At 50.8% G+C, this 12,071-nt stretch overlaps 1 protein-coding gene across 2 annotated transcripts in view; it reads right to left on the bottom strand.

Moving 5' to 3' along the window:
• The window catches only part of Sh3gl1 (SH3 domain containing GRB2 like 1, endophilin A2), a 31,593-nt gene extending 19,741 nt beyond the window's left edge, over window positions 1–11,852 (bottom strand). For both annotated transcript variants that reach the window (XM_005332045.5, XM_005332044.5), the window contains exon 1: window positions 11,616–11,852. In XM_005332045.5, the coding sequence (XP_005332102.1) occupies window positions 11,616–11,660 (45 nt within the window). In that variant the 5' untranslated portion in view covers window positions 11,661–11,852. The remainder of the gene's footprint in view (window positions 1–11,615) is intronic.
• Window positions 11,853–12,071: the final 219 nt, after the last annotated feature.

A 12,071-nucleotide genomic window follows, 5' to 3' on the forward strand; every position in this document is an offset into this window, starting at 1 on the left:
CAGGAGGTGAGCTGTTTTGTTCCACCACATGTTCCCTGCCTTGCCACAGGCCTAAAGCAACAAGCCAACCCAGCAATAACTTGGAACCTTCCAACTCTGAGCCAAAGTAAACTTTTTTCTTTAAAAAGTTGGCTCCCCTGGGAATGTTATAGAGACAGAAAGCTGATTAACACTGACCATTGCTCTCAGAGGAAACGTGCTGTGGGCAGGTACCTGCTGGCCTCTGCTCACTCTGTTTTTGTCAGTTGATCAACACATGATGTTGTTCTGTATGCTGACCCCACAGTCAACAGTAAATCCTAGTGCTCATACCTGAGGCTTTTCTAACATTAGCGCTTCCTCTTTGAGGCTCATCACAGTCCCTAGCCCTCAGGGATCACATTAAACAGCCAGCCAAAGTCCCCAGAATGTGAAAAACACAGCACTAAGTATCCTGGTTCACAGCATGACAGCTGGGACAGCAAAACAGTGCTGCAGCCTGTGGCCCTAGCTGGAAGATATATGGAAGATAAAGTTTTCACTACTCTGTGCACATCCATGAATGACTGTGAAAGAGCTTGAGTGTTGATTTAGGGGCCAGGATACATTTCAGCAAGAAAGTATGTTTGAAAATTCTGAAAGAATAACAACTAGGATGGACACCTATATGATCCTGCCAAGGCCCTAGCGATGGAGGGGGAGGGGCCTGGGAGGGTACAGGTGCACGTTCTTTCTGCAACTCAGTTTCCCTGTGCAAAACAAAACTGGACATATGGGTTCTGGCGCCTGCACTAATGGAGGTCTCAGCTGAAAGCAGCGTGGGCACCTTTGGTGTACCCCAGGTCCATCTCTCTCTGGACCAGAGAGCTGATCCTGTGCCTGGGGAGCAACCCCCAGCTGGCTACACCCCTCAGGGAGACACAGCACAATGGGATGGCTGAAATATCACACTTCACAACTGCTCGAACATGTGATACCCACCAGTTCTGGGTCCAAGACTTTCCATCCATAAACTGAAAAGCTTTTTTTGTTTGTTTCCAGGCTAGGACCACTGAAAACCTCTATGGTTGTATTAAACAAGGTACAGCTCTAGGGAAAACTCTCCGACTCGTGCCCGGACAGCCATAAGACTGCTCACCACCCTATGGCATGGAAGAGCCCAAACTCAAGACATCCCAAATGTTCACTGGCAGAACGGACTAAGGCTTGGGCGTGACTCTTGGAGGGGAGTTAAAGAGCCATGGAAAGGAACTGGAGCAATGTGGGCTGGTGCAAACAGCTCACAGAAAATGAGCCAAGCCCCAAGCCAACTGCAGGGTACCACCCGGAGGAGGCACCACACCACATATTTCTCTGCAATGATCCCAAGCATGGTGAAGGCAGAAGGCAGGGGCTAACACTGCCCCAGCACTGCTTGTTTTATTTTAAGCAGAATGATGTGCACCTGATTATTTTTCTGGCCATTCCTTAGAATTCTTTGATGTCTGAAACACCTTATAACTTTTTTCCTCCCTGCAGTGCTAGGAAGCTGAACCCAGGACCTCATGCATGCTATATCCCTAGTCCTTTTGTAAACTTTAATGATGCTTCTGGCCTAGGGCTCCAGAAACAACACCATGGCAGGCTGGCCAAGGCACCTTTTTCCTAGTCCTGCTTCTCTGCAGCACTCCTTGTGGGCTTCCCACCCAGGAACCCCCAACACTCCAGTGCAGAGAAGGCAGAGGGGCCTGCTGTGGCCTTCTACCCCTGTACTGGGCAATATAAGGACAGACAGAACACTTGGGTGCCCTTGCATGCGTGGGGAGAGAGCCAGAGGGGATGGAGGCTTCCCAGAGAGCTTGCAACTGTGAGATTAAAACAAAGAAGCCAAGGGAAGAGAATCCATGACCGCATGACCCCAAAGTGTCACACAGGCCACCCAGCTGTCAGAGGATCCACAGCAACTCAGATTCAAGGGTAACATGCAGATTTGACTAAGAAGCAAGAAGCAAAAGACTAACCCAGTAGTTTTTGCTTTTTTTTTTTTTTTCTTCAGTGCTGGGAATAGAATCCAGGTCCTCACACATGCCATGTAAACACTCTACCACTGAGTTACATCCCCAGGCCTTTTTATTTTATGTTAAGACAGGGTCTCCCTAAGAGGCCTGGCCTTCAACTTGCAATCCTCCTGCTTCAGCCTCCTGGAAGCTGGATCACAGGCATCTGTCATCATGCCTAACTTATTGGTTGGTGCTTTTTTTTTTTTTTTTTTTTTTTTAGTTTAGCCTTTCTAAACAAATAGCAATGTGTCTCACTCTCAGAGAACATGCACACGGGAGGCCTTGATGAGAGATGATGGACAACCTAGGCCAGGGCAGACCAGGGTATAGAGAAATTCCACCCTAGCTTCCTAGACTGCCATTTCCAGCCACAAAGCCTGGCCTTTAAAAGCCAGCACTGCCTGTCCATCTCAAACAGTCAGGACTCTGAGGGCTCAAACTGAAGGACACCTACCTACCTTCCTGCCACAGTCAGCTCATGGCAGGGTTGAGGAGGGACTCTTGGGAGCCCATGTGTCATAATTCCCATGGTGGGGGAGGAAAAAGGACCGAGAGGGCTGGGATTCTGGCTCAGTGGCAGAGCGCTTGCCTAGCACGGGTAAAGCACTGGGCTGTATCCTAAGCACCACATACAAAAATAAATAAACGAACAAACAAACAAGTAAATGTATTGTCTCCATCTACAACTAAAATAAAGGACAGAGAGCTCCCTAAGGTTCTTTCCCAGAAGCTTTCTGTGAACAAGTCTCTGTTCACTGCTAGGGTCAAGACCCAGAAAAGCCACTGGTTATCATCCTGCTTAAAGAAAACAGGTTTGACTGGGGTTTACTGGCAAAAGTTACTGAAATCATTGGCCATGGTGGCAATTAGAATAAGAAATCAATGTGATAACATCATTGACTGACAAGCCCTCCCCCAGGCACCAAGGACTTGGCCACAGCCAGGTTTACCTGCAGCCATAGCTGTCCTCTGAGCCTTACTCAGGTCCACTGGATCTCTTGAGTCTTCATTTGAGACTGAGCAGGGCAGAGCAGTAGGCATGAGAGAGTAAAGAAGAAGCGCAGCCCTGTATCTCACAGCATGTGTGTGAGAGGCAGATCCATGAACTGTATGGCCAGGACACTATTTCTGCTGCGGTTCTTCCTGTGCTGCTCCTCTGGCCAGGAGGCACTTGGGGGGGGGGGGGTGTCGGTTGGTCACTACTGCAGAATCTAACCAAGAAGAGCCAAGAGCAAGGCATCTAAGAGGACAAACTGCACTGTTTTGTTGCTGCTGCATTTGTTGTTCCAGTTACTACTACTGAAAACACAGAGTAAGACCAAGATTTCTTTTTAAACCCATTTAAAAATCGAACTTATTATAAAGTAAAAAAGCCAAATTAACCACTGTGCTCAAGTTACAGCACAGGCAGCAGGTGAAGAGCCCTGGTGGTCACTTCTTTTTGCTGCAGGCCATGGTGTGGTGGTCTACGCTGGTGCTCAGGCTGAGGGAGGGGAACCAGCAAATCAGGGCCACAGGTGGGTGGGAGTGTCACTGGTGACACTGGGACTGGGAGAGATTTGGAAGTCAGGCACAGAGAGGTTAGTGGATACCAAGGAGATAGTAGGCCAAGATAGAAAGCAAAATCCAAAGAACCCAGGGGAACAAGCTGGAGGGGCCCAGAGAGGGAAGTCAAAACAGGGCCAGGCGTGGTGATGAACACCTGTAATCCTAGCAGCTCAAAAGGCTGAAGCAGCAGGTTCACAAGTTCAAAGGTAGCCTCAGCAACTTAGCAAGGCTTTAGACCAACTCAGTGTGACCCTGTCTCTAAATAACATACAAAAAAAAAAAAAAGGCTGGGGACATGGCTCAGTGGTTAAGTGCTCATGAGTTCAATCCTCCGTACTAAAAACAAACAAACAATAAAACAAAATGTTGGGCTGGGTGAGGTGGCACACTCCTGTAATTTCAGCAACTGGGGAGGCCGAGGCAAGAGGATTCCGAGTTTGAGGTTAGCCTCAGCAACTTAGTGAGGCCCTAAGTAAGTTTGCAAGACCCTGTCTCAAAATAAAAAAGAAAAAGGGTTGGAGATGTGGCTTAAGAGCTTAAAGCACTCATAAGTGGTCACTGAACTGTACCCAGGCTCAATCCCAGGTACCAAAAAAACAAAACAGGCCTCGGTGTGGCATCTGGGAGGTGGGGTGTAAAGCACAGTGAGGTTAAAGACAGTTAAGTCTAAGAAAGGGCCTGGACCTGGGGAGCAGGTTTTTGGAGGTTAGGGCATGATTTATCTTAGGGAAAATTGGAAGTGAGGAAAATACCCTCTCCAAGGAGGCCTCGAGGCTGGGCAGTCCTAGGAACTCTGGGCCTGGCTCCTTCAAGGAGGAAAGTGGAACTCTTATCTCTGCTCCACAGGGCCTGCTTGGTGGGATCCATGTTACCAGACTACTTAAGACACCAGCCAGGCCCTTCTGGCCTCAGCTGAGTGCAGGTCATTCTTGGTCACTGTGCCTGGAGCACAACCTAAGGCAAAGAGAACAATCTCTGAGCTTTCTAATTTTTTTTTAGGCTAGTTGGACTTGTTCCTGACCAAATTCTCAAAGATCTTCTCAACCACCCAAGTCCTTGGAACTCTGCCAGGACTGAGCAGAAACCAGGTCAAGAGAGTAGAACTGGTGTTGGGATGCCATTAGGGACACTGTGGGAGGCCCCACTGGGAGACAGCCCCACTCCTGCCTGAGAAGGAGCACACCAACTTGACCTGGTTATATGTAATTCTGATGAGCCTGTGGGCAAGCCATTACCCAGTAGGCCCCAGGCCTGGCACAAGGTGCCCAGCTTGGCCTGGCCCTCAGGAGCTGTCTGATGGGAGAAGAGCACAGCTGGTGCAGGACAGGACTGTGGTGTGGGTGGAAAGCCAAGAGGCCAGCTGCTCACAGGGGAAGACGCCCCTCCAGCAGGCAGTCCCACAAGATGTGAGGGTGAAGGAGAGGCACAGGGCTTTACAGGCAGACAAGAAGAGGACAGACAGTGCCACCAGACAGGAGGCAGAGAACATGGGCATATAGGGCTCAGAGTACAGCAGAGCAGACCAGTTGGACTGTATGTGTCACCCAGAGAGGAAGAGGGTGGGATTGAAAACTGAGACTCAGGTAAGGGCTTTAGAAGGTCCAAAATGCCAGAAAACAGCTAGCTTGACTGTACCCCAGGCCCCCTGGGGACATTCTTCTCTTCTTTAGGGGCTGCTTTGCAAGGCTATTTACCCTTTTAACCAATATTCACTGAGTTCCTGGGACAGGCCAGGAACTAAGCTCAATAAGGCTATAGTGGTGAGCAGAAATACTTAGATCTGTCTGCAAAGAGCTTATAAGCCAGTGACAAGGACACTGGAATACTCAATCCCCAAATCTATCTGCAATTTTCAGCCAGGATCTCACTACTCCTGAGACCAGAAGGATGCCCGGGCAAGGGCAGAAGGGGATGGGAAGGACAGCCTCCCGCTCTGGAGCTTCACTGGGTGTCTAGTACTCCCAGAAATCACGGTATCTGCCAGGACTGTGAGCCCCTGCAGACACCTACGTAGGGGGTGCTGGGGTTTGTAGCCAGGTGGGGAAACTAACCAGCCACAGTCCTGTCCAAAGCGGTCAGTGGGCCAGTGCTGAGTCAGGTCCGGGAAGGAAACAGCATCTATTTTCCGGCCCTGGTGGGGAAGTCTCCGCATGACCCCATGCTCAGGGCCCAGTCAGCAAGCTTTTCTAGGAGCCAAGTGGAAAAGGAAGACACAGTCATCTTCTAGGAACATGCGTGTGGGGCCCTTGACTGCCTAACGGGAAATGAGCAGAAACGAACCCCAGATGAGTGCTCAGGAAAAGTGCCTGCCAGGCCTGGCTGCACGGAGGGGGTGGGGAGTGGGGGTAGAGGCAGGCACCAGCTGCTAAGCAGCCTACACACTCTCCCCCAGCTTTCCAAGGACAGCTCTGAAAAGGGACCAGAAGAGCCCGCCAGGACACTTCCCAGGTTTGTTAAAAAAGCCATGAGGGGTTGATAAGAGAGGGTGTAAGGCCTCAGTGGGCCTGCTGAGCTCCTGACCCCCACGTTCCTGGGGCTAAAAAGTCTCAAGAAGCCTGGAGCCCTACTGAAGGAACCCTCCTAGGCCTTAGAGACCTCCAGCCCACAGCAAACAGAAGGGTAATTTTCCATTCCTCCTTCCACCCACCTGCTACAGTGCCAAAATGTGCCTTGCCTCTGAAAGCCTATCAGGGAAGCTGGCTGCACGTTCCAAATTAAAAACTAATTTTCCCTCAGATCAGATCAGTTTCAGAACATTGGAGACAAGGGAAAAGGAGGACAAGGACTTAAGTAGGAGCCAGGACACAACTGCAACCTAGGTCCCTGGGCCAAAGGCCACTGGACGCAGACACAGAGGTCAATAGCAGGTCTCAGCTGGATGGGCCCACATGAAAGATTTTTTGAGGAACAGGAGGAATCAGTGTGCATGACGAGCATATGGCCAATTGAAAGAGAAACTGGGGAGCTCATCCCCAAGTGCACTAGTACTCCCACAGTGGCTACCCCAACAAGAGGCTGATGGATAGGTGAGCGTGGGCAAACGTTTTTGAGGACCTTTCTGAGTCTTTGGTAAGTCTAGGGTCTGAAAGATAGGATACGCCCAATTTCAACAAGGGAAGAGGGAGATACTGTGAACCCCTCACCTAGCAGGCTGTGATTAAGTGGCACAGGACTATAATTAAGTATGGTGGGGCTTGGTGTTAACACACCCAGATAAGCAGGGCGATTAGCTCTTGCAGAGCTCCAACCAGCCTTTAGAGAACACAGGATTCTGAGTCAGAAGTGAACTTTTGGCTCTCGGCTAATATGTGGCCTAATGTACAGCAGTTACACGTGGCAGAAATCAGAACAGGGGCTGCGGGTGTGACTCAGTAGAAGAGTGAATGCTTAGCAAGCTTGAGATCCTGCATTCTATCCCCAGCACCCCAAAGTAAAAAAGAAAGTAAGTCAGAACAGGGTGACCATTCAGTTGGGCTTAAGAATGGGAGTGGACAGGAAGCATGCTGGGTCACAGAGCCTCCTGGCTGAATCACAGTGGGCCTGGGAGACAAGCGGGAGGAGCTGCTTTTACAGACAGGGCCAGGAAGTGGTGGAGTTTAAGGAGCCCCAGGTTTTCTTCAGGGAAAAATGGTCTCAAACGTCTTCCCTATCTCCACAGTCCAGCAGCTCAGGCCTCAAACAGTGACTGTTTATATTATTGTGCAAGCAAGAGACAGAAAGCCTCGTAGGGAAAGCGGGACCTACCATCCATGTATTCCCCTGGGGACCTCATACCACAGCAAATGCCAGGTCATTGTGGCTTCTTGCCAGAGTGGACTTAACTAGTTCCCTTCAGGCATGGACATCACAAAGGCAAAACCCACTCTCTCATCTGCTGCTTGTGCCTTCCGTGGGACAGGGTGCTCCAGAGGATGGGGTGCTCAGCACAACCTTGGGTGCCTGGCCCTGACCCTCTTTCCAGATGATGCACACAGAACTCTGAATTGCCTCTCTCCCGGGGCACGGGCTGCACATTTTGATTCACATAGAAGCAAAGGGATACGAGCTTCACATTCCATGTTTCTTACTAATAAGTCAAGCACTTTGCTAGGAAAGCCACAGCTCACATCCACAAAGTGAGGTCTGAAAAACTGGTCTATGCTGGGGGTGGGCCTCAGCAGAAGAGCGCATGTGCCCCGCATGCACAAGGCCCTGGTTCAACTGCCAGTACCAAAAAGAAAAATAAGTCAGAGCAAGCAGAATTTTGGGACATTCTAAGACACCAAATTCTCCTTACCCTGCCTACTGCTTTTCTCATAGGTTAGGGTCCAGGGCCCCCAGCTTCTAGGGCACCCTTTAACCTTCAAGTCTCTCAAAGGAAATATGAGCTTTCCCCCCAGGCATGGACCCTGGGTCTAGGAAGCGTCCAACATACCTCAAAGCCGTGGAAGACAGACTGGGGTAAACTCAGTATGGTAGAGCACTGCCTAGCATGGGTGAAGCCCTGAGATTTGATGCCCAGCAAAACACACACACACACACACACACACACGCACACGCACACGCACACGCACACGCACACACACACACACACACACACAGAGACTTTTAGCTCAGACAGATCAATCTTTCCTTTCAAACTGTCTACCTCCTTTCAGGCAAAAAGGGGGCAGGGGACAACAGGCCAGCATTCCAGGCAGCTGCCAGGGCCATCCCTAGTTGCACTCGCAAATCTCCATACAGCCTGGCCACAAAAAACGATCAGGAAACCAGCAAGCAGTTTAGGTCTGAAAGTAACCTCACCCAAACACATACTGCTCAAAGAAGTGAGTTTCTGAGTTTCCATCTTGCTAGTAGGGTTTTAAATATGTACATAAACTTCCTGACTTCCCTGGAAATCCTAGAGACCCCAATTCTAGATGTGCTGAGGAAGTGTGTTTCCTGGGCACTAGGGAGGTGACTTTGTATTGCTTGCTCTTCTATTAATCCTGACCTCCCCTGCCTTGTAAATAAAACCTTGGTACAAAATTCCCCTGCTTGAGACAAAACTGCTTCTGAACCTGACTCTGCTGGGTGACGACTGGAACAAGATCTGCTAAGGTGGTTACCACACCACCAAGGAGAAGTCACAGACCTCAGTAGCATCATAGCCTCACAGCAGGAAACCCAGTTTCTCTTTCTGGGCTCAGGTTCCCCCTCCTCCTAGCTTCTGTTTCTCAAGTTAGACACTGTTACAAGTCTCTGAGATCCAGAATGTTTCCACTCAGGAGTTCCCAAGCTCAGCACTGCTGACCTTTTGGGGCTGGATGATTCTTGGAAGGGGAAAAGGGCTGCCAAACATCCCATGTTGTTTGGCAACATCTCTGGCCTCTACCCACTCGATGTCATTGGTACCTTCTCCTCAGATTATGACAATTCAAAATAATCTCAAACATTTCTAGATTGAAAGGAAAAGAGTGAGAGTCATTCCTGCATAAGAAGCCATGACCCATACTTATACTACCCGAAAAATACCAGATACCAAAGGACACTTAAAGACCTGGGGTGGGGTCTTAGGGGGGGTCTAAATACAAGCTTTAACATCTATAAATTACCTAATTCTTAGGGAACAAGGATCTGCCATATGGAAGATACTCAGAAGCATCCCTGTACCACTCCATCAAGTGTGATAGCCAAACATGCTCCCAGACACTGCTGATTTGGGGTTATAAAAGCGGAATACATTCATCTTAGGCCAGAAGAGTGACACCAGTCAAGACTCCTGGTTAAGAGCATGAAGCTGGTGACACAGTGAGAACGCCATTGTATCAGCTATCACTACCGAAGGGAAGGAATCTCTTCTTGACAGGTGACTGGATTCTGAAGGCACAGGGTAGGGTCAAAGAGATTTACTGAGAAGAAGCAGATAGATGTGTACAGCCAGATAAACAAGTGAGATGCCAGAGACTGTGGAAAATATTGCAGAAGATGGAACACAGCCAGGGTGATTCCTGAGAACACAACCTCGTAATCGATTGGGAGGCTAAGACAGCTCTGTGAGGAGGCTGGGTTACCACAATAATCCTTTGGGACAGAGCTCTGGAATGTTGAAACAGTAAACTGATCCTAAACACCAGCTCACACTGAACTGTGCTTTCCAGGTTTAAAGGCACTGTCACAGATGTGAATGCAGGCCCCAGGAAAGAAAAGGTTCTAGTGGTTGGCCTGAGTGGCCAGGCAGGTTCCTCTGGCAGTGTCTATGTGGAACTGCATGGGCCACCAATAGGGCCTGATAGCTGGAGGAGGGCAGGGCCTTCAAGACTTCCCTACATGAGGGAACAAAGGAATTCTTCCAAGATCTCTGGAGACATTGTCCCCACAGGAGGATCCAGGCCAGTGAGCCACATTCTAAGGTGCTTCCATTGGGCATGTGGGGGCTAAAACGTCTGCCAGATAAGGCCCAACCCACTTAATTCCACCCTGCTAGGTTAAAGGGGCAGTACTCTCTACAACAATCTTAAAACTCCTCTGGAATAAATCTCGCTTCCTCTAGGGTTTGGCTATCATCTGCTGTCTAGAGATAGACCCCAAATATCTTCCTTAGACAACCACTGGGGTCCTTATATTTTCCTTCCAAAGGGTAAAGATACCAACCACACGTTACTGGGAACTCATGTTTCTTCCCTTTTATTGGGCCTTTCCAAATTACAGATAGGGCTCTGTTTGCCTAAGGTCATTGTTGGTTCTTCTGTGGAACCTGTACACATGAACTACACACCCAAGATCTTTAATCTACAATGCATGGATCAATAGGAATCAAGGCATCTAGGGTTTCTTGGATCTGAAACTGTACACTGAATTTTACACTTGCCTAGTTTTCTTGGATCCACAGCTTTCCCCAGATTTAGAAGTAGCAGGTCTTAAACTTTTCAAAAAATCTGTTTCTATCACATGTAAAATACGTTTGGTGTTTGATTGAGCATTCTGTTTCTGGGAATTTATCCTGTAAAACCAAATCCATCCGTGAGTAGAGGTATTCACAGGTTACTCATTGTGGTACTTTTTGTAGTAGTAAGTTACTGGAAATAATATAGACATCTATCAATAGACAATTGATTAAAGAAACTGTGGTCAACTTAGTGCAATGGAATACCATGTGCCCACTAGAAAGATCCAAACTGGGTGCTGTGGCTCCTGAGTTGTTCCAGCTACTTGGGAGTCTAATATAGGAGGATCACTTGAGCCCAAGAATTTGAGGCCAGACTGGGCACCATAGAGAGATCTCCCTCTGGGGGGCAGAAGGAATTCCAAGAAACTCTAGGAATATGTGTTAGTGCAGAAGTTGCGGGAAGGGCTTCTGCTCCTTGAAGACACTGGGTAAGGTCTGAAGACATTTTTGGTTGTCAAGACTGAGGGTGCTCCTGGCACAGGACTGGTGGAGGCCAGGGATGCTCCACCACACCCTGCAGTTCCCAGGACCGCCCCACCCCGGAAAACAATCTGTCCCCGAATGTCAACAACGCCGGGGTAGAGAAATTTTCTCTCCAAGACACATTTAACAAAACACAGGGTCTGGCAGGGTATAGGCTATCTATCACTCTGTGTGCTTTGCTTTTACAGGGAAGGTGGACACGTATTTTGGGGAAGAAACATGAGAATTTCCCCGTTTCTGGGGAGAGGGGTTGGCTGCCTGAGGATGGGGTCGCCTTTCATTCTACCCTTTCAACTTGGACCGTGTCCATCAAGAGGACTTTGGAAGCAACCCTCTAGATGCAAATTCCCCCTGCCCCTGGGCTCTCTGGCAGGAGCCCTGGGTCCACAGCCTCGCGACTTTGTTTCTTCGCCTTCTCTGCCCGCGTCGCGCCTTAGAGGGGGACAGGAGGACGCGGGGTCCACGTCCCGGCGGGGCTCTGCCGGCCCTTCCCAGAGACGGAGCTTCGGGGTGGCCCCGTCGGTGCCCGGCGCTGCCCTCCCAGCGCGGAACACGTGCCAACGCCGCCCCGCAGTCGCCGGCGACCCCGCCCGAGCCGAAGCCCGGCCTGGCCCGCCGCTCGGCCGCCCAAGCCCCCGCCTCGGGCCGGCCCCGCTCACCTGGCTCGCCTTGTAGAACTGTTTCTTCAGCCCCGCCACCGACATGCTGCCTCCCGCCGTCGGGCCTCCCGCCCGGACCGAGCGAACCGCAGGCCCCGCACAGATCACAAGATCCCAGGCGCCGCCGACCCCTCGCGTGCCTCCGCGGGCCCCGTCGGCGCCGCCCCCGCCGCCCGCTGGCCAGCTCCGCGCCCGCTCCGGCGCCGCCTCAGCCGCTTGCGCGCCCGCGCGGCCAGGATATTACATGGCAACCGCACACTTCCGGTGCCGGCCCCGCGCGCGCCCGGCCCCATCTGCGCACGCGCGCCCCCTGCCGGCCCGATAGCGCACGCGCACTTCTCCTGGGCGTGTGAAGCGAGCGGGAGAGCCTCCTCCGCCAACGAGTAACGCCGGCAGAGCCTAGAGAGGCGATGGAGGCCGCAGCGCCCCCGGAGTCCCGACGGCGGAACCAGAGTC

The sequence above is a fragment of the Ictidomys tridecemlineatus genome, chromosome 2 (assembly GCF_052094955.1).
Source record: "Ictidomys tridecemlineatus isolate mIctTri1 chromosome 2, mIctTri1.hap1, whole genome shotgun sequence".
NCBI lineage: Eukaryota > Metazoa > Chordata > Mammalia > Rodentia > Sciuridae > Ictidomys > Ictidomys tridecemlineatus.